The following is a 23,667-nucleotide window of genomic DNA, read 5'->3' on the forward strand; positions in this document are numbered from 1 at the left end:
TATACACAGAGAGTCCTCAACTTACAACAGTATGTTTAGTGACAAGCACTGAAAAAAGGAGACTTACAGTCTTTCACAGTTACGACCTTTCCGGTATTCCCATGATCATGTGGTCAGAATTCAGATTCTTGGCAACTGGTTCATATTTATAACCGTTGCTGGGTCCCAAAGTCATGCAAAAGCCAAGTCCATGGGAAAGCCGTATTCCACTTAACAACTGGATTACTAACTTATCCACTGCAGTGATTCGCTTAACGGAGGTCAGAAAGGATGCCAAACGGGGAAAAATGTCTCACTTAACAATCAAAATCCTGGGCTCCATTTTTGTCGTAAGTCGAGGACTGCCTTTATTTTCACAGCCTGTTCAGAAACCGTTTTAAAACCCCACTCTAACACTGACCTGGGTGTAAAAAACCCCAACTTTACCATGTTAAACGCAGAGACAATATTTTTCAGGCCGTATTTCGAAAGCCCCCATAGTAACTGGCCTTCCACGCATCGTTTTTCAAGAAGGGTCTTAAAAGCCGCCTTGGGGTCTTTGGTCCTCGCCCATTCCTCTCGGCATTTCACCAAGGAACCTTTTTCAACTGTAACAAATTTTGATAGAAAATGTTTACAGGTTGTATGCCTCAACATTTTAATTATAATTTTTTAATTAATTATACACATACCGTATTTTCCGGCGTATAAGACGACTGGGCGTATAAGACGACCCCCTAACTTTTCCAGTTAAAATATAGAATTTGAGATATACTCGCCGTATAAGACTACCCCTCTTCTGTACATCATAGACCTGACTGAGTCTAGGTCTATGATGTACTTGCATTGAGAAAAAAATCATTTCTGAACATGATAACACAATATTTTAATTACTAATGATGAAGATCTTATTGTTAAAATTATGAATGAATTATTTAGAGAGAGAGAGCCAAGTGGGAGCACTCTTCTGTCTATCTCTCCATATGTCTCTGTCTATCTGTCTTGTCTGCCTCTCATATTTCTCCTCACCACAATTAAGTTTATTATTATAACTCATCATAATTTGTCAACACAAAAAGGTGAACCTGGCTATTTTTCTTTCTCCTACCATCTATTCTGCAGGTATCTTTCAGTCTAACATGCAGCATGCTGACACCTATGTGAGAATCTATTATGGAATGAGAATCTGTATGTGATATCATGATATGGCAATCCAAACAGCCCATCCATTTTTTCCTCTTTCCGCACTTTCTGTCTTTATCCTCTTGCAATGTCACTTAAACAGATTTTAACTTGTCGGGTTTAATTAGTGACCCTGCCAATTTTCAGTACTGTGCAGTGTGCTATGATACAGAGCAGGGTGAATAATATGACCTCAGCTTTTAAAGTTATTTTAAAATGTTGCCTAAGAAATATGGAAAGATGATTCTTTTTGGAGGAAAAGTACATTTTCAATGGTTAAACATAAGAACAAATACAAACAGGCAGAAATAAATGCATCCAGTTTAACATTCAATTTTGCAACCACTAATAATGTTGGTCAAGTAGGTACAAAAATACCTGGGGAAATTATCAAAGTCTGAGAAATGGGTCCCTTGTCAGTTAAGAGGAGTGCTGATTTACCACCTGCTAGAGCAGTGATTTTCAACCTTTTTTGAGCCGCAGCACATTTTTTACATTTACAAAATCCTGGGGCACATCACCAACCAAAATTACACAAATCTAATAAATAAATACATACATACACACACACACACACACACACACACACACACACACACACACACATAAATAACCCCCTCATATATACAATCCCATGTAACATCCCCTTATAAATACAGTCAATCATCCCTCCTCAAATTTATACCACTGTCTCATTTCTGGGTTCTTCTCCTGTCTTTCCCCCTTTTCTCTCTCATGTTTCTCATTTCTCTCTCTTCCTCCCTTTTTCCCTCATTCCTTCTCCCTCTCACTTCTCCTCTTTTTCCATCCCTGTCTCTCCCCCCCCCTTACGTGTGTGTGTGTGTGTGTGTGTGTGTATACACACTCGAACCATTTCCAAAACCAGTTGAGGGCTGGGGTTTTTTTCTCTTTTATTCTTTTCAAACACAGGTGTGGGCTGGGGGGGGGTGTTTCTTATTATTTGGGTGCTTTTTACCATATGCTTCAAGAATCACCTCTCTCCCTCTCTCTTGTTCTCTCTTATTTTCTTTCTGAGGCTCCTCCCACAACGGTGGCTACAGCGGCGCTGGCGATCCGGCCGCTAGCCGCTCCGAGCGCTGTGGGAACGCCCACCCATCTCGCAGTCCGGTCCCGAGCTTCCCATCCTCCTTCTCAGAAGGTTTCCTTCTGAGCAAGCTGGCAGGAGGATGGGAAGCAGCCCCCACACCGCTCGGAGCGGCTAGCGGCCGCATCGCCAGTGCCGTTGCAGCCACCGCTAATGTAAAGGGGCTGCTTCCCGGCGGCAGGAACGCCTCGCCTCCGCTACTCCCGCCGCCGCCTTTGCTCTCCCCGCCGGGCAAGAGGCAAAGGTAGCGGAGGCAAGGCGGAGAAGAAAGAAGCCGCGGATAGCTGCAGCAAGGGCTCGTTATGCCGGCTACCCCCCGCAGTTCCTGCCGCCGGGAGTGGCGCTCCACCCCAGCAAAGCCGGCGAGGGAGCTCCGGAATTGGTTGGTGCTCGCCCGACGCCTTGTTTTTTTATTTCCCCCTTTGGCAAGGGAGCGCTCGAGGAGACAGCGTCTTGTGGCATCGCCTCCCGTCGGGTTTACGACGAAGGGACGCTCAGCAACTTCTTTTTCCTTTCGGCGCCATAGCCACCCGCAGTCCCCGGAGCTGGTGGGTTGAGGCAAAGGGCTGCGTTTCCCTTCCCTCCCTCCCTCCTGCCCCCGTCCTGAATGGAAGCCTCGCTCCGGGATCTCCGCCGCTTGCAAACCGCTCACTTTCGGCTCCGGGGACTGCGGATGGCTATGGCGCCGAAAGGAAAAAGAAGTTGCTGCGTGATGCCGCAAGACGCTGTCTCCTCGAGCGCTCCCTTGCCTCCCGAACTCCCGCCTGTGAAGAGAAACCAAAGGGGGAAATAAAAAAACAAGGCGTCGGGCGAGCACCAACCGATTCCGGAGCTCCCTCGCCGGCTTCATCAACGCGCTGCTGTTGCTGCTGTTGCTGCTGTCGCTGCCGCCTGAGGCGGCGGCACTCGAATCTGGCGTGGTGGAAAATCTTTGCCTGCCTCCAGATTTTCCACCACGCCAGATTCGAGTGCCGCCGCCTCAGGCGGCAGCGACAGCAGCAACAGCAGCGCTTTTTCCTTTCGGCGCCATAGCCACCCGCAGTCCCCGGAGCCGAAAGTGAGCGCGGGTCCGCTCCCCCCCCCAATCCCGCTCCCGGCCTCCTCCCGCCCGCGGCTGTGGAATGGGCGCAGTATCCGGCCTATAAGACGACCCCCCACTTTGGAAAAGATTTTCAGGGGTTAAAAAGTCGTCTTATACGCCGGAAAATACGGTAGTTACGGCTGCAAGGATCGCGTATGCACAAAACTGGAAATTGTACAGGGTACACCCTAAGCCTTTACAATTTTATGCATGGTATGTCTGTATGTATGTTTGGTTTTTATATTAATGGGTTTTTAATCGTTTTTAGTATTGGATTATTATTGTACGCTGTCTTATTATTGCTGTTAGCCGCCCTGAGTCTCCGGAGATGGGCGGCATACAAATCCAATAAGTAAGTAAGTAAGGAAAGAAAGAAAGAAAGAAAGAAAGAAAGAAAGAAAGAAAGAAAGAAAGAAAGAAAGAACCAACTCAAAGGGAAGTTTTGAGCAAAATTATTAGATAGTTTTGGTAGTTACTCTTACTTCCAATTATCACTGTGGAAAAGCAATTTCGTTGTCTTAAATCTGTGACTTGTATTCAACTAATTTTTGGCCTCTGGATCCAAATATAACCACAGTTTTTGTCTGTCACGTCAACTTTATAAGCTACAGGATACCCTCAAAAGTCAAACAAATTGTGCACATAAAGGAAAGAAAAGTAAAAGGAATAATCCCAGCGGCCGATAAGGTCCCACAGAGTTGGCCTTCTCCGGGTCCCGTCGACCAAACAATGTCGTTTGGCGGGCCCCAGGGAAAGAGCCTTCAATGTGGCGGTCCCGGCCCTCTGGAATCAACTTCCCCTGGAGATTAGAACGGCCCCCACCCTCCTTGTCTTTCGCAAGTTACTTAAGACCCACCTATATCGTCAGGCATGGGGGAACTAAGACATCTCCCCCAGGCTTTTTATATTTCATGTTTGATGTGTATGTGCTGTATGGTTTTTAATTGTTGAGGTTTTTATATATTTTATTATTAGATTTGTTCCATTGTTATACTGTTTTTTATTACCGTTGTGAGTCGCCCCGAGTCTTCGGAGAGGGGCGGCATACAAATCTAATAAATTGAATTGAATTGAATAGTTACTGCAAGTTAAATTGTGTTCATACAAATAGTTGTTTTTTTAATCGAGAGGTAATTATACATATTAAGGTAAATTTTTTCACTTGTAGCTTTTTCTGGAGTGTTTAATCTGTGGGCATTGTTGCTTGATGCTCCAACAATAGTCAGCCATCATATGTGTATCCTATCTACCTTGATACCGTCCCTCCGTGACCTCCAAATCTTGGTGGAATCGCTCACCCTGCTTATCACTGACTGTATTAAGATTTTAATAATTAATAATAATTTATTGGATTTGTATGCCGCCCCTCTCCGTAGACTCGGGGCGGCTAACAACAATAATAAACACAACATGTACAATCCAATAATAAAAACAACTAAAAACCCCTATTATAAAACCAAACATACACACAAACATACCATGCATAACTTGTAATGGCCTAGGGGGAAGAGCTATCTCAACTCCCCCATGCCTGGTGGTATAAATGAGTATAAATTTTCCCGGAGGTTAGCAAGATGGCTAGATAAAAAATGCAATTGGATGCTCATGTTGCCTAATTACTTATATTATTTATATTTATTTATTTATTTATTTATTTATTTATTTATTTAATTGGATTTGTATGCCGCCCCTCTCCGAGGACTCGGGGCGGCTCGCAGCATATATAAAAAACAGAACAATAATATAATCCAATTAGTACTACAATATTAAGAACAATTAGAAAGAGAAGATTAACCTAAAAAATTAACTTATTAACCAAACAAACATTCAACAGTCATACTTAAGGCATTCGGTGGTCAGGGGAAGATCTAAGAGTCCCAAAGATGAGTTTTTAAGCTGTTTCGGAAGGCAAGGAGGGAGGGGGCAGTGCGAATCTCTGGGGGGAGTTGATTCCAGAGGGCCGGGGCTTCCACAGAGAAGGCTCTTCCCCTAAGTCCCGCCAACTGACATTGTTTGGTCGACGGGACCCTAAGGAGGCCAACTCTGTGGGACCTCACCGGTCACTGGGATTCGTGCGGCAGAAGGCGGTCTCGGAGATAATCTGGTCCTATGCCATGTAGGGCTTTATAGGTCATAACCAACACTTTGAATTGTGCCCGGAAACTGATCAGTAGCCAATGCAGTCCGCGGAGTGATGGTGAGATGTGGGCATTTCTTGGAAGGCCCAAGACTGCTCGCGCGGCTACATTTTGGACGAGTTGAAGTTTCCGAACACTCTTCAGAGGTAGCCCCATGTAGAGAGCATTGCAATAGTCGAACCTCGAGGCGATGAGGGCATGAGTGACCGTGAGCAAAGACTCCCTGTCCAAATAGGGCCGCAACTGGTGCACCAGGCGAACCTGTGCAAACGCCCCCCTCGCCACAGCCGAAAGATGGTGTAGAGAAAAACACTTGATGTGGTAGAAGAAAACTAATTGCAGTTTTGAAACCAGCGTGCCTAATTAACTATAAAAAAGCTCAAAAATCAAACTCAACAGGAATTGTGTTATAAATTGTTCCCCGGTGTTATATTCCAATACTTGCCTCCTGGACGTGGTTTGAGGATTAAATCTATGGCTTCGTTCCAGTTGCTCTGCAGAATAGCTCTAGAAATCCAAACACATTTTTTGAGATTGGTCATAAATTGTGGACCACCTGTGCTATAGCTGTTATAATAAAAATAATTCTGACCTACGTATACGCTGTTTGGCCATTATCAGGTCTACTAATTGGTGTATACTGTATTAACAACAACAAAAAGCTACTTACCTTCCCACTTGAAATGTAGGAACAGCTGTAGTTCCAAACCTCTGCATGCCGTAATAATTAATAAATCCAGTTTCTTTAAGAGAGTGCATAGCTTGCTCAACTTCATCATTAGTCCCTGTTATATTCCTAATAAAAAGAAAAGTGGTACATGAAGGCAGTGGGAAAATTTTTTTAAGACAAACATCATTAATTTTGTCTGGTTATTTAGAACACGGGTATCAAACAGAAGGCTGGATCCGACCTGCGATGTGGTTAGATCTGGCCCATGGAGCCACCCTGGAAAAGAGGGACGTGAAAATATTTACTGACCTCTCGCATTCTGGACATAAATTGTTTCAACTCCTACCCTCAAAATGACACTATAGAGCTCTGCACGCCAAGACAACTAGACACAAGAATGTTTTTCCCCAAACGCCATCACTCTGCTAAACAAATAATTCCCTCAACACTGTCAAACTATTCACTAAGGCTGCATTACTATGTAGTATTAGCCTTCTCATCACTCCCATCACCCATGTCCTCCCACTTATGACCGTATGATTGTTACTTATTGCTTGTATCCAGTGAAGGGCTGCCTGTCTTCGGCGCTACCTGTGCGCCCTCTGACGCCTTCGCAGGCGTGCATGCAGTTGGCAGGCGCGCACCCACCCATCAACGCGAGATTTAGCTTCTGTGCATGAGCAGCAAGTAAAATATCGCGTGGTGACATGCACGCGGGTGAAATTTCGGCGATTTCCGCCAATATTTTTGCTTCCGCGCATGCAAAAAACAAAAAATCGGTAAAAATCACTGGAATCTCCCTTGCGTGAGCATTTATTTATTTATTTATTTATTTATTTATTTATTGGATTTGTATGCCGCCTCTCTCCGTAGATTCGGGGCGGCTAACAACAATGATAAAAACACCATGTAACAATCCAATCCAATAGTAAAATAACTAAAAAAAACCTTATTATAAAAACCAAACATACATACAAGTATCCTCACGACATTTCACTTGCTGCGCATGTGCAGAAACCAAATCTTACACGACGGCGTATGTGCGTGCATTGGGGATATGCAGATACCTGCCCAGCCCGGAATTTCCTACTGGGACTTCACACCGGAGCGCGTAACCAGCAGTCCATTACTGTCTGTATCCTTACGATTTATATTAATATTGATTGTTTCCCGATTGCTTATTTGTACCCTATGAAATTCATTAAGAGTTGTAGCTCATGATTCTTGACAAATGTGTATTTTCTTTTATGTGCCTGAGATCATATGCACCAATGACCAATGACTACTTCAGCTTCAACCGCAACAACACAAGAGCACGCAACAGATTCAAACTTAATATTAACCGCTCCAAACTTGACTGTAAAAAATATGACTTTAACAATCGAGTTGTCGAAGCGTGGAACTCATTACCGGACTCAATAGTGTCAACCCCTAACCCCCAACATTTCTCCCTTAGACTATCCACGATTGACCTCCTCGTGTTCCTAAGAGGCCAGTAAGGGGTGTACATAAGTGCACTGATGTGCCTATCGTCCCCTGTCCAATTGTCTTTCCTTTATCTCATATATCATATATATTCTCTCCCTCCCATCTACTTCTCTTCTTTTTTACTTTCTATCTTTATATATATTACTTAATGTCTATTCTCTTCCATATGTATTGTATATTGGACAAAGAATAAATAAATAAATAAATAAATAAATAATGAAGAATTCTAATCTAAATCTAAATCTAAATCCAAATCCAAAATGTAAAGTGTTGGCCTGTTTCATTTCGGCCCAATCTACCTGCAACTGCTTTGGCCCAGTCTACCCAATGCCAGGAGTTTGGGGAGTGGCGTCATTCTGGCCACACCCACCCAGTCAGCCACACCCAGTGAGTGGCGTCAATCTGGCCACACCCACCCAGTTGGCCACCAAGGTCAACCACAGCCTTCAGGCAGCCGTCAATGAAATTGAGTTTGACTCCTCTGATAAGCCAGAGTTCACCAACGTGGATTCTCATAGTTGCTGAACTTTATAAACACAAAGTGTTTATTTCTTACAAATAACGCAAAGCATTTTTAAAACATAGGGTTGTATCCATAAAATTTTAATTGGTCATATTCAGATAACTCGGACGATCTCATGTTTAACCGATTAATCTGGATTTATTTATTTATTCATTCATTCATTCATTCATTCATTCATTCATTCATTCATTCATTCATTCATTAGATTTGTATGCCGCCCCTCTCCGGAGACTCGGGGCGGCTAACAGCAACAATAAAACAGTGTACAATAGTAATCCAATACTAAAAACGATTAAAAACCCATTAATATAAAAGCCAAACAAATTTACACCAAACAAAAGCATATTTTCATATTTGGAATAGGTGTACGCCGAGGGCCAACTGAAAATCTTGATTCTAAGGGCTAATCTTCTTTATTTAATTAATTTATTCTCCAGCGAAAGGAAGGAACACGTACTTTATTGAATCAATATGATCGGGGGTTCTGTTTTTGGACTCTTTGGCAAATAAATGTACAGTAGTCCCTCGTGATACAAACCCCTTGTCATACGAACTTTTTGAGATATGAACCCGGGGTTCGGAAAATTTTTGTCTCTTCTTACGAACTTTTTTCGCCTTACGAACCTGCTGCCCAAACGCCAAACCCGGAAGTTCGGCAAAAGTTTGGTTTCGGCGTTCGGTTTCGTAAGGCCGCCAAGTGCCGCCGCCCGGCTGTCGCCTTTTGAAAGAGCCGGGAGGCTTCTCGGCGTTCTCCCGAACACCGAACCCGGAAGCTCAGCAAAGGTTCGGGTTCAGCGTTCGGGTGGCTGGCGAGAAGCCCCATCGCCCGGCTGTCACTCTGCCAGAAGAGCCGCGGAGCTGTCGGACGGTCAGGAGGCTCAAACAGAGGTGGGGAATCCCAACAGGGAATTCCATGGGCGGAGCTTTGACGTCACGAAGACGTCCTTCCTAGCCGGCCGAAACGTGGACTCCAGGAAGGACATCACCGTTACGTCAAAGCTCCGCCCATGGAATTCCCCTATTGGGATTCCCCACCTCCGTTTGAGCCTCCCGACTGGCCGACAGCTCCGCGGCTCTTCTGGCAAGGTGACAGCCGGGCAGCAGGGCTTCTCGGCGGCCTCCCGAACCTGAATGCCAAACCCGAACTTTTGCCGAACTTCCAGGCTCGGCATTCAGGAGAACACTTATTTTACATTGTTTCCTATGGAAATGAACTTTTCGCCTTACGAACCTCCTCCCGGAACCAATTAAGTTCTTAAGATGAGGTATCACTGTATTAGTAACCTGTGCAGTAGAAAGTTATTTCAGGCCTAGTTAAATGAGATTTATTCAGCTTTTCCGAGGTCAGAGATTTCCAATAAACACAGAAATACCGCGTTTTTACCTGAGACCCACTGTGAAATGGTTTCCTTGCAATTCTCCCAACTTCAGCGGGTGATTCTTGTAACTGAAGTTCCCAAGCTTGCAGTGCGTCAAGCATTTATTTAAATGAGCTAGTCTCTGTGCGGTGATTCTATGAAAAGCAGAGAACGAAATGTTTTATCGGTAAAAAAAAAAGATTTACTTTTCCCCAGAGATAAAGTTGCCCCAAACCAAGGGAAAGAAACTATAATAAACTCTTCTGTATTCCTGGCTGTGAGGAAGAAGTTGGAATATTCGATTTCTATTTTATTCAAAATTTGATCAACTGTGATTTAAATGGAGATTTTAAAAAAAAATTCCTGGAGATTTTTAAGAAGAGTTTAGACGACCATTGGTCTGAAATGGTGCAAGACATACATGCGCGGGAAGCGAAAGGAGGTTCTTGCGTGTGAGATTTCAGAGATTTTTGGCGATTTCTTTGCTTCTGCGCATGCATAGCAAAAGCCGCCGAAGAAGCAAAAGCCGCCAAAAATTGCTAAAATCTCACGCAGCGTGAGATTTCGCTTCCAGCACACGTGCAGAAGTCAAATCTCACGTGGCCATGTGCATGCACGCATTGGGGACGTGGAGATACATGCGCGCCTCCATTTCCGCTACCACACTATAGTGTTGCCTGTACCGGGTGCAACCGGCTACTGTTGGTGGCCCCTGGACTAGAAGACCTCCAAGGTCCCTACCAGTTCTATACTGATTGATTGATATCTTTAGAAATGGTAAATTGTCCACCCCTTCACGTCACTTCTCCGCTTGTTGCATTCATGCGACCCGAATGGCCAAATTAAACATTACGATCGCATCTGCATCCGATTTGCAGCATTGGATCCCACCACAGAAAAACCAATATTTGAACCAGATTAATAAAATATTGTCAATAATATTATTATTATTATTATTATTATTACTATTGTTATTACTATTATTATTATTACTATTGTTATTACTATTATTATTATTATTATTACTATTGTTATTACTATTATTATTATTACTACTACTTATTGTTATTACTATTACTATTATTATTATTATTAATAATAATAATAACAACAACAATAACAACAATAATAATTTATTAGATCTGTATGCCGCCCCTCTCCAAAGACTCGGGGCAGCTCACAACATAAACAGTGTACAAATCCAATTTTTTTAAAAAATACAATTTAAAACCCTTATAATAAAATAATCACACAATCCAATCAAACCGTACACCAACATTCACAATTGGGGTGTGTGTCAATTTCCCCATACCTGGCGGCAAAGATGACTTTTTAATGACTTACGAAAGGTGAGGAGGGTGGGGGCAGTCCTAATCTCTGGGGGTAGTTGATTCCAGAGAGCCAGGGCTGCCACAGAGAAGGCTCTTCCCCTCGGTCCCGCCAGACAGCATTGTTTAGTCGACGGGACCCGGAAAAGGCCAACTCTGTGGGACCTAATCGGCCGCTGGGATTCGTGCGGCAGAAGGCGGTCCTGGAGGTATTCTGGTCTGATGCCATGAAGGGCTTTATAGGTCATTACCAACACTTTGAATTGCGACCAGAATCTGATCGGCAGCCAATGCAAGCCGTGGGGTGTTGGAGAGACGTCGGCAAATCTAGGTAGCCCCACGATAGCTCTCGCGGCCGCATTCTGCACGATCTGAAGTTTCTTTATTATTATTATTACTATTGTTATTACTATTACTATTATTACTATTACTATTATTATTTTACTTACTTCAAAACAGCTATCTTTTGAACTGTGATAGCCCTTTTGTCTTTGGTGCCCATGTAAGAAAAGATAGTCGGCTTCACTCTTCAAATAAACAAAAAAGGAACGGTTTAGCTGGAATAAATTAGAAACATAAAAGACTGACGGCAGAAAAAGACCTCATGATCCCATCTAGTCTGCCCTTATACTATTTCCAGTATTTTTATCTTAGGATGGATATATATTTATCCCAGGCATGTTTAAATTCAGTTATTGTGGATTTACCAACCACGTCTGCTGGAAGTTTGTTCCAAGCATCTACTACTCTTTCAGTAAAATAATATTTTCACATGTTGATTTTGATCTTTCCCCCAACTAACTTCAGATTGTGTCCCCTTGATCTTGTGTTCACTTTCCTATTAAAAACACTTCCCTCCTGGACCTTATTTAACCCTTTAACGTATTTAAATGTTTCGATCGTGTCCCCCCTTTCCTTTCTGTCCTCCAGACTATACAGATGGAGTTCGTGAAGTCTTTCCTGATACGTTTTATGCTTAAGACCTTCCACCATTTTTGTAGCCCATCTTTGGACCCGTTCAATTTTATCAATATCTTTTTCTAGGTGAGCACAGTATTCCAAATGGGGTCTCGCCCGCGCTCTATCTCCTTCTTCCTGCTTGTTATACCTCTAGCTATGCAGCCAAGCATTCTACTTGCCTTCCCTACTGCCTGACCGCACTGTTCACCCATTTTGAGACTGTCAGAAATCACTTTTGCTAACACAGAACTACGAATACAATACTCAGATTGAGGATTCCTTTCCCCCCCCCAAGTGCATTATTTTACATTTGGAAACATTAAACTGCAGTTTCCATTGCTTTGACCATTTATCTAGTAAAGCTAAATCATTTACAGATTGAGTTCATGAAGTTTTTCCTGATACGTTTTATGCTTAAGACCTTCCACCATCCTTGTAGCCCGTCTTTGGACCCGTTCAATTTTGTCAATATCTTTTTGTAGGTGAGGTCTACAAAAAGGCAGGGAGTGAACAATAGAATACAATTCTTTATTGGCAGCAGATAAATTTAATAAACAAAATACCTTAAGGTGGGTCCCTCTTTCTCTTCCTCAAATACTACTCACCTTAAATATTTGGACAGCAGATTGATGGCGTCCATGGTATCCTTGTTTTCTTTATATAAGACAAAATGGCAATAATTTCCTCTGGATTTTGGCCAGGAATGCTTCCTCGGATCTTTTTTTGCAAAGAAAACAGGAGAGACACAAAATGTTAATGTGTGAAAAATGCCATTCTGTTCTCACAAGTGACACATACAAACCCCATGTCTCTCTGTGTCTGTGACTCTCTGCCTCCTGAAAGGGGTGGGGAGATTTCGGGGTCCCATTTGCGTCCCAGAAGAAGATATATTTGTTAACAATTATTTGATTATGTAACAGTGTTCCTCCACTATGGCAACTCGAAGACGAGTGGACTTCAACTCCCAGAATTCTAGGAGTTGACGTCCACTCATCTTCAAGTCACCTAGGTTGAGAAATACCTGTATATATATGTTTGTTTGTGTGTGTGTGTGTGTGTGTGTGTGTGTGTGTGTGTGTGTCGGGCTTGATACATTGACAGACACACTCACTCACTCACACACACATATATATACACCACTGTTTCTTAGCCTAGTAGAATGTGAAACTCCTCAGCACCAGAGCGTGTTAATATAAGGCAACTGGCAGTTGGAACAGAGTTTTTTTCAGGTGGGGAGGGGGAGTAGAATGTGTCTAGAATGTGAGCCGCCCCGAGTCTTCGGAGAGGGGCGGCATACAAATCCAAATAATAAATAAATAATAAATAAATAAATAAACGCCTAGCCTGCAGGCCGGATGAGTTATGCACTCACCACACCCACTCCCGGTTTAGCAAGGGGTAGCATCAGAGCGTGTTAATATAAGGCGACTGGCAGTTGGAACAAAGTTCTTTTCAGGTGGGGAGAGGGAGTAGAACGTCTAACTCCTTAGCATCAGAGTGCGTTAATATAATACAATATAAGAAAAATACTAATGATCTGATGGTCATTTCGAAAAATCCTTTCTCAGCAAGCACCTGGAAGCCAAGGGGAACATACAAGCTGCAGCAGTTTTCTTACATTTGTTCAACTAACAGGTACCTAACTGTGAATTAAGAATAAAAGCTTTTACTTCTAAATGAAACTAGATGTCACGTGCATTTATTTCTCCAAACCCTTCGCTGTTTTAATGTCTCTAAATCATCATTTATTTTGCTTGGCATTTTGTTTTCTGCTTTGATTGAAACGCCCGGATTTCTTACCTGTTGAAGTTCTGGCCTCTGTTCAATAGGCATAGGATAAAGAGCATAAAACATCAAGTTTTCATTTTACTTCTGGTTTGGCTATTTCAAGCGTTTCGGATGGAAACATGCATGTTTTATGGGTTTGTATGCTGTAGATGTCTGGAGCATTCAACAGTGAACATGGTGACCGACAGCTCTTTGGACGATGGAACGTGCAGGGGTAAAAGGAAAGGAATGGACAACTTTGGCGGCACAGGCCAAAAAGAACGCTGAGGTCATTACGGAATGCAGAACAGAATTGGAGGGGACCTTAAAGGTCTACTAGTCCAACCCCTCCCCTAGGAAGTAAACCCTGAATCTGAATTTTATACTATTTGGAATAAAGTTTATAGAATAGAATAGAATTTTATTGGCCAAGTGTGATTGGACACACAAGGAATTTATCTTGGTGCAGATGCTCTCAGCGTACATAAAATAAAATATACATTTGTCAAGAATCATGTGGTACGACACTTAATGATTGTCATAGGGGTCAATAAGCAATATTAATAACAATCTTAGGATATAAGCAACAAGTTACAGTCATACAGTCAACATGGGAGGAAATGGGTGATAGGAATGATGAGAAAAACTAGTAGAAATAGAAGTGCAGATTTAGTAGAAAGTCTGACAGTGTTGAGGGAATTATTTGTTTAGTAGAGTGATGGCGTTTGGGGAAAAAAACTGTTCTTGTGTCTAGTTGTCTTGGTGTGCAGGGCTCTGTAGCGACGTTTTGAGGATAGGAGTTGAAACAGTTTGTGTCCAGGATGTGAGGGGTCAGTAAATATTTTCCCCGCCCTCTTTTTGACTCGTGCAGTCTACAGGTCCTCAAGTGGATATATAAAGTGGATTATAAGTGGATAGATAAAAATAAAAATTGAACAATATGAGAAATGTATGAAAACATCAAAATGATTTTATATTTTCTCTTTTTTATTAACTTAACTTTTATATTATTATAACGTTTGAACAATATTCTTTTCCTTTAGATTAATATGTTGACTTAATGAATTAAGAACATATTCTTTTTCTGTATTAAAAATTAATCTTCTGAGATGAGAGGGGTAACAGTAACCCCTATGTGTTAAATGTTTTTTATGTTTGTGTGTGAATTTTAAGAAAATTAATAAAGTTTTATAAAAAAAAAGAAAAAGGAAGTACAGTGTTCCCTCGATTTTCGCGGGTTCGAACTTCGCGAATAGCCTATACTACGGTTTTAAAAAAACTATTAATTAAAAAATACTTTGCGCTTTCCCCCCTATATCACGGTTTTTCCCACCCGATGACGTCATATGTCATCGCCAAACTAATAATTTTTGCAAATAAATAACAAAAAAAATAATTATTGTTAATAAATAATTATGTTTATAAATATTCAATGGTGAGTACCAGTAATAATGGTGAGTAAATGGTTGTTAAGGGAATGGGAAATGGTAATTTAAGGGTTTAAAGTGTTAAGGGAAGGCTTGTGATACTGTCCATAGCCAAAAATGGTGTATTCACTTCCGCATCTCTACTTTGCGGAAATTCGACTTTCGCGGGCGGTCTCGGAAGGCATCCCCCGCGGAAATCGAGGGAACACTGTAAACCCTGTATCATTTTAGACAAAATGGTCGCCCAAACTTTTCTTTAAAATTTCCAGTGTTGGAGCACCCGCAACCTAGAGGGAAGGCGCCCGACTGCTTAATTGCTCTCATTTTCCGGAAGTTTCTCCTTAGTTCCAAGTTATTTCCTTCCTCGATAAGCTCCCATTAGTTATTTCTTGTTTTGCCCTCAGGAACTTTGGAGAATAGGTCCTCGGTGACAGGCCCTCAAATATTAGAAAGCTGCAATTGTACTACTCTTACTCCAGGGGTGAAATTTACTTACCTTCCCTACTGGTTCGGAAGCACGCCCTTCGTGTTTAGTGTGTTTTACACACGCCGCCGTTTGTATTTATTATTTCACCCTTCTGCGCATGCGCAGGTTAAAAAAAAGAAAAGAAAATGGCGACCAGGGCAGAGACTCGCGTGACCGCCGTTACTAGTTCTCCGAACCCCTGGTGGCTGCCTCTACCAGAGTAATGGGCTGCTGCCCCTACTGGGTGTGTGTGTGAACGCAATGGGCATAGTAAGTTTATGCACTATTTATTGAATACTTAATAGCTTAATAGGAATAGTCCTTCCTTCTCTAGTATCTTAGTATGATCCATAATTAGTTTTAAAGTAAGAAATGTTTATTTTATTTATTTATTTTATCAGATTTGTATGCCGCCCCTCTCCGTAGACTCGATTTAAATAATTAAATTCAGAGAGGGGCAGCATACAAGTGCAATAAATTATTATTATTATTATTATTATTATTATTAAATTGTATGTCTTTTCCCATTAATGCTTGAATCATTTTAATCGTTATCTAGAACTGAACTTTTATAACAATGAAAGAACATTGAGCTCCTTGCCTAATCTGTTATCACACTGAGCCTTGTGGGTTCAGTACAAAACCTTAAAATGTTCCTGTGCTCCTCAACAAATAATGCTGTCGGTCATTTGTCCTTTCTGAGACTATTCAAATAATGTGAGTTAATCGACTGAAAAAGAGTCAAAAGCACCTATATGAAAACTTATCTTGGTCGGCGAGCCACTCCCACCCAGTCATATGACCTTTAAGCCACCCTCGGTCACATGATGGCCAAGCCACTCCCACCTGGTCACATGACCACCAAGCCACACCCACAAAATAAGCCACGCCCACAGCGCGGCACTAAAAATTTTGGCAGCCCATCACTGCCCTACCGGTATGCCCGAATCAATATCAATCAATATCAACTTTATTTGATTAGTCAATCGACCATATCAAAGCGAGGAAAAGGACCACATCGGTCGTCATAAAACTGTGACTGGTTAAAATACAACAAAATTGGCTAAAATAGAGGGAATTTGAATAAATAATAAGTTAAAATGCAGTATAATATGCTAAAATTGAGTAGTAGAACATGAGTATATAACTCGTGCAAAGGATTATATTAAACAAATCTAAGATACTGATATAAAATATTCTTAAGTGAGTTCATCTCCTTTGCATGCCACCCCAATATGTTCTATAAAACGTATTCTCATCTGAACAGCCCTGACTATAAACTTAGCTGTTCTAGAAACTACATATATATTATGTCCAAATTGGGCCGAATTGGGCCGAATCGGTAGCATTTCGACTCCGCAATAGTCCTCATCTTCCTTAGACTAACCATACCCAAAAGATTAAGTCTTGCCGGTGCTTAGAACAAAATTTCAGTTTAAAACAGAGAGACTATTTAATCAAAGTCCGGATCGTATCGATGCGCAATGACACACAGGGGAAAATGTAGAAGGGTTCAAAGACCATTGCATGTGATAGCTGACCCATGCATTCTTCTCCCACAGGTGAGCCACCGAAGATGGAGCGCATGATATTCAGATTTCGTTTCCATTTGTAAACATACATGCGCCATGCAAAACACATGCAGACATATCTCCGTAGACACTACGCAACGCGCCATTACCTTTGCCCCGTGATATAAACTGCTCAAAAAAATAAAGGGAACACTCAAATAAACACATCCTAGATCTGAATGAATGAAATATTCTCATTGAATACTTTGTTCTGTACAAAGTTGGATGTGCCGACAACAAAATGAAATTGATTGTCAGTCAGTGTTGCTCCCTATGAACCGTTTGATTTCACAGAAGTTTGATTTACTTGGAGTTACAGTAATCCCTCGCTACTTCACGGTTCATCTTTCGCAGATTCGCTATTTCATGGGTTTTCAAAGGGGGCGTAAATCTTTATCATTAAAACTTTTTAATACATTAAAAATTCTTCTACAGTACTACTGTGGAAGAATTTTGAAAGATATTGACAAAATTGAATGGGTCCAAAGACGAGCTACAAGAATGGTGGAAGGTCTTAAGCATAAAACGTATCAGGAAAGACTTCATGAACTCAAAGAGAGTCTGGAGGACAGAAGGAAAAGGGGGGACAGGATCAAAACATTTAAATATATTAAAGGGTTAAATAAGGTCCAGGAGGGAAGTGTTTTTAATAGGAAAGTGAACACAAGAACAAGGGGACACAATCTGAAGTTAGTTGGGGGAAAGATCAAAAGCAACATGAGAAAATATTATTTTACTGAAAGAGTAGTAGATCCTTGGAACAAACTTCCAGCAGACGTGGTAGATAAATCCACAGTAACTGAATTTAAACATGCCTGGGATAAACATATATCCATTGTAAGATAAAATACAGAAAATAGTATAAGGGCAGACTAGATGGACCATGAGGTCTTTTTCTGCGTCAGACTTCTATGTTTCTATGTTTCTACTGTACTCTATTTAAAGAAACTGGTAGGATATCACATGTAGTTCCAGCTGAGAAACATTATAGAATGACTGTTTAAAGCAAAGGGTGGGTTTTAAAAGCCCAAATATTAAATACATTAAAACATATCTTTCCTCTATTTCACGGAAATCCATTTTTCAAGGGTGGTCTTGGAACGCATCAACCACGAAAAACAAGGATCACCGTATAAGGCAGTGTTTCCCAACCTTGGCAACTTGAAGATATCTGGACTTCAACTCCCAGAATTCCCCAGCCAGCATTCGCTGCCTGGGGAATTCTGGGAGTTGAAGTCCAAATATCTTCAAGTTGCCAAGGTTGGGAAACACTGGTATAAGGGACTAGATTTTATAATATTGTTATCTGTAGATGAAATATATCTCATGTGTAGTTGATCTTAATTAACTTAGCAAAGAGGGATAAAAAGTACATATTGAATTTTTTTTAAATTAGGCATATCAAATAACAAATACAAAAAAGATATACACTATTTAATAGTTCATATATTAGTAGCAGCTAGGATAGCCTTTGCACAAAAATGGAAAGATACTGAGATTCCAAAAGAAACAGATGATGACGAGACGGTTAAACAACCAAGAAGAATCAGAATTTTATGAAATTTGGCAGAAGGTATAGACTTGGTGGGAAACAAGGATAAAGAGGTAAATGTGTTGTTATATTATGTTGCATATTTGAATTTAGTATTAGAACTGTATAAGAAGGTAATTACTAGTATAAACATAAATTTTCTCTTTTCTTCTCTGAAAACTTTTCTCTTTTTTACATACATTTTTATAAATTTTGATATAGATTTAGATTTATTATATTAAAATTGACATTTTAATCTTACATAACTATATGTATTTTATAGACAATGTTTTCTTTTTTTTCATTATTACGATGACGACTTCTACTCTGTAGCTCCACTAAATGGTGTATGTTTTGTTTGTTGTTTGTTATTTTGAAAAAAATCAATAAAATATACAATTTTTTTAAAAAAGGAAATATTATTAGCATTTTTTCTCTGAATGTTTAACTTATCAAAGAAATATAATTCATTATTATTTTAAGCATTGATTCTGTGTTTTTTATTGATCATGTGGATCCCGCGAAAAACGAGGGATCACTGTACAGTATATTGTGTTGTTCCCTTTATTTTTTTGAGCAGTATATTTACATTTTGGGATTACGGTTTGAATTGTATTAACTAGGCCAGGGGTCCCCAACCACCGGGCTGCGGACCAGTACTGGGCCGCGGGGCATGTTGCACCGGTCCGTGGAGTCAGCAGCTGCCGGCCCTCATGCCGCCACCCCCTCCCTCCAGCGCTTCGCCTCCCGCCGGGCAAGAGGCCTCGGGAGGCAGGTTCTGCCGGCCACAGGACGATGGATGGGACAGAGGGGCGGGAAGGACCGAGAGGCTCAAGCCTCTTTTGGCTTCTGCCGCGGGGCGCTTTTGCATTTTTGGCTGGGGGGAGGCAGGAGGGCCAGCCTGACCCCCTCTCTCCAGCGCTTAGCTCCCGCTGGGCAAGAGGGCTTGGGAGGCAGGTTCTGCCGGCCACAGGACGATGGCGGGAAAGAGGGGTGGGGAGGACCAGCACCCCCATGCTTAATCCCGCCCCCAACCACGCCCCTTTCCGCCCCCACTGGGCCATAGAAAAATTGTCTTGCTGAAACTGGTCCCTGGTGGAAAAAACGTTGGGGACCACTGAACTAGGCGGTGCAATTAATTCTGCGGAAGGTGTTACATTTTTTTAAAGCACGGCAGGTAATGCGGATGAGACAGAAACTGGTTATTTGCTGGTGAGTGTGTCACTAACCTGCTTTTTGTTTAGTTTAGTTTTTTTTAAAAGCGGCAGCAATAAAACTCACTTGCAAGCGATTTTTTCCCAGCTGCGTGATAAGCAACAATGAACTTTTTCCCATCCTGGTTCTCCGTTTTGGTCTCCAATCCTGGAAATAAAGATTTTATAGCCTGGTGTATAATTGTCCTTTTTTCTTTAGTGTCTTCAATTACCTACGCAGCAACACAGTAACAACAACAACAACAACAAGTAAATACTCCGGTTATACAGTGTCTCCCTAAGAAAAAGCAGTACAAATGGAATGGATCATTTTTACAAATAACACTGGGGAATAATTTGTAACACAATTTCTGTTGAGGTTGATTTTAGAGCTTTTTTATAGTTAATTAGGCACGCTGGTTTCAAAACTGTAGTTAGTTTTCTTCTACCACGTCAATTTTTTTCTCTACACCTTATATACATATATATATATATATATATAATACAGTAATACCTCGTCTTATGAACCTAATTGGTTCCCACGGGAGGTTCATAAGGCGAAAAGTTCGTAAGACGAAACATTATTTCCCATAGGAAACAATGTAAAATGAATTAATACGTGCAAGAAAAAAACCCGCAAAAAACCGACGATGACTGGGTGCTTCTCAGCGTTCTCCCAATGCCGAACCCGGAAGTTTGGCAAAAGTTCAGGTTCGGGTGGCCGCCGAGAAGCCCCGCCGCCCGGCTGTCACCTTTTGAAACAGCCAGGGGGCTTCTCGGGGTCCTCCTGAACCCAAATGCCAAATCCAAACTTTTGCCGAACTTCTGGGTTCGGCGTTCGGGAGGCCACCAAGAAGCCCCACTGCCCGGCTGTCGCCTTTTGAAACAGCCGGGCGGCTTCTCGGCGTTCTCCTGAACGCCGAACCCGGAAGTTCGGCAAAAGTTCGGGGTCGGCATTCGGGTTCAGGAGGACGCTGAGAAGCCCCGCCGCCCGGCTGTTAGCTTTTCAAAAGAGCCGCGGAGCTGTCGGGCCAGTCAGGAGGCTGGAAAGGAGGTGGGGAATCCCAATAGGGAATTCCATGGGCGGAGCTTTGACATCACAAAGACATCCTTCCTGGCATTCGCTGCCTGGGGAATTCTGGGAGTTGAAGTCCAGATATCTTCAAGTGACCAAGGTTGGGAAACACTGCCTTAGATGACTAAAGTGGAATTTGAGCTCGGGGTTTTCCACTTTCTAGGCTGGTGCCTTAACCTCTTCACCCAACTGGTTTATTGGAAGCTTTTAAGGGAGGGAGGAAATAATTTTTATTTTTTACTTTTATTAGAAAAGTGGAGAACCACTGGTTTAAAACACCCAGCCCCTTATTTTTTCCACCTTCAAAAGCAAAAAAAAAATCTGTTTTGTAACTCTTCTAACAGAGCAGAGTCAACAGGCGGTCCACAGAAGGAACAGTAAGTGCATTAATGAGATTTGTATTCCAAAGGGAAAATGCCTCCTCTATTCGGTTTTCTTCCTAATGAATAGCGTTAAACAGGCTGAATATCTAACGTAGACATTGTCCAAAACTCCCATGCACGGGTTTTGCCATTTACTCTGTTACTTACATCCACCTACAGAGTTTCTTAGGAAAAACCACCCCCGACTTCTTAATTGTTTGCATTCGCTGTATAGCTTTTGTCTGAATTAATCGAAGCGGACAATAATGAGCTGCTGCCCCCACAGGAGGGGGGGATATGCAGTGGGGATAATAATAATAATAATAATAATAATAATAATGTACAACACAGCAAACGAGATCACTATGCTGGATTTCGTATTTCATCACCAGTCGGGCGCTTCCCAAGCACCTAGGACTGTGTGATGTTTAATAATAATAATAATAATAATAATAATAATAATAATAATAATAATACAACATAGCAAACGAGATCACTATGCTGGATTTCGTATTTCATCACCAGTCGGGCGCTTCCCAAGCACCTAGGACTGCGTGATGTTTAGTAATAATAATAATAATAATAATAATAATAATAATAATAATACAACACAGCAAACGAGATCACTATGCTGGATTTCGTATTTCATCACCAGTCGGGCGCTTCCCAAGCACCTAGGACTGTGTGATGTTTAATAATAATAATAATAATAATAATAATAATAATAATAATAATAATAATACAACATAGCAAACGAGATCACTATGCTGGATTTCGTATTTCATCACCAGTCGGGCGCTTCCCAAGCATCTAGGACTGCGTGATGTTTAATAATAATAGTAATAATAATAATAATAATAATACAACACAGCAAACGAGATCACTATGCTGGATTTCGTATTTCATCACCAGTCGGGCACTTCCCAAGCATCTAGGACTGCGTGATGTTTAATAATAATAATAATAATAATAATAATAATAATAATAATACAACACAGCAAACGAGATCACTATGCTGGATTTCGTATTTCATCACCAGTCGGGCACTTCCCAAGCATCTAGGACTGCGTGATGTTTAATAATAATAATAATAATAATAATAATAATAATAATACAACACAGCAAACGAGATCACTATGCTGGATTTCGTATTTCATCACCAGTCGGGCGCCTCCCAAGCACCTAGGACTGCGTGATGTTTAATAATAATAATAATAATAATAATAATAATAATAATAATAATACAACACAGCAAACAAGATCACTATGCTGGATTTCGTATTTCATCACCAGTCGGGCACTTCCCAAGCATCTAGGACTGCGTGATGTTTAATAATAATAATAATAATAATAATAATAATAATAATAATAATAATAATTTATTATATTTGTATGCCGCCCCTCTTCCCAGACTCGGGGCGCATAGTAAGTTTATGCACTATTTATTGAATACTTAAGCAGTTTTTTATTGTCCTTCCTTCTCTAATACCTTAGCATGATCTTTAATTACTTTTAAAATAGGAAATAATTAAATAGTATGTTTTTACCCATAAACCCTTTAATCATTTCAATCAAGAACTGAATTTTGATAGCAATGAAAGAAAATTGAGCAACTTGCCTAACCTGTTATCCTAATGAACCTTGTGGCTTCAGTACAAAACCTCAAAATGTGACTGTGCTCCTCAACAGATAATGCTGTCTATCATTTGTCCTTTTTGTGGCTATTCAAATAATGTGACTTAGTCAACTGGAAAAGAGTCCAAGCACCTATGTGAAAACTTATCTTGGTCAGCAAACCACTCCCACCTAGTCACATGACCTTTAAGCCAAACCTGGTCACGATTGTCAAGCCACTCCCACCCGGTCACATGCCCATCTAGCCACGCCCACACAATAAGCCACACCCACAACGCAGCAGTAAAATATTTTGCAGCCCGTCACTGGGAACAGACATTATATTTTGAAGTGTTACCTCGATGGAAACACTGCTTTCTTTGTTTTTAAAAAGCTGGAGGTCTTCCAAGCGCTGTTTCTCTTCGGGGGACAACACTGTAAAGATCTCTTCAGGCGGATCCTAGAACATATATATGAAAAAAAAAGATAAATAAACAACAAACCTGAACATTTCTTTAATACAGTACAGGTTTTAACATCCAGGCCAAAGGTGCTTTTTTTCCAAAGGAAATTGGATTTTATTGTGTGTGTGTCCACCCACCCAGCCACCCACTATGAAAGCATCTCGCTTCTCAATTGGAAGACTGAGAGAGACTCTGGATGGAAAATTACCAAATGACACTATTGGTACCATATAAAGAAACATAGAAACATAGAAGACTGACGGCAGAAAAAGACTTCATGGTCCATCTAGTCTGCCCTTATACTATTTCCTGTATTTTATCTTAGGATGGATAGATGTTTATCCCAGGCATGTTTAAATTCAGTGACTATGGATTTACCAACCCC

At 41.2% G+C, this 23,667-nt stretch overlaps 1 protein-coding gene across 2 annotated transcripts in view; it reads right to left on the reverse strand.

Moving 5' to 3' along the window:
• The window catches only part of PUS7 (pseudouridine synthase 7), a 43,436-nt gene that overhangs the window by 13,857 nt on the left and 5,912 nt on the right, over positions 1 to 23,667 (reverse strand). For both annotated transcript variants that reach the window (XM_070755113.1, XM_070755112.1), the window contains exons 4-11: positions 23,177 to 23,278; positions 19,856 to 20,000; positions 12,418 to 12,529; positions 11,302 to 11,379; positions 9,551 to 9,679; positions 6,156 to 6,281; positions 5,931 to 5,992; positions 427 to 587 (exon numbers count right to left, since the gene is read on the reverse strand). In XM_070755113.1, coding sequence (XP_070611214.1) covers positions 427 to 587; positions 5,931 to 5,992; positions 6,156 to 6,281; positions 9,551 to 9,679; positions 11,302 to 11,379; positions 12,418 to 12,529; positions 19,856 to 20,000; positions 23,177 to 23,278 — 915 coding nt within the window. The remainder of the gene's footprint in view (positions 1 to 426; positions 588 to 5,930; positions 5,993 to 6,155; positions 6,282 to 9,550; positions 9,680 to 11,301; positions 11,380 to 12,417; positions 12,530 to 19,855; positions 20,001 to 23,176; positions 23,279 to 23,667) is intronic.

Source organism: Erythrolamprus reginae, chromosome 6 (genome assembly GCF_031021105.1).
Source record: "Erythrolamprus reginae isolate rEryReg1 chromosome 6, rEryReg1.hap1, whole genome shotgun sequence".
In the NCBI taxonomy this organism is placed as follows: domain Eukaryota; kingdom Metazoa; phylum Chordata; class Lepidosauria; order Squamata; family Dipsadidae; genus Erythrolamprus; species Erythrolamprus reginae.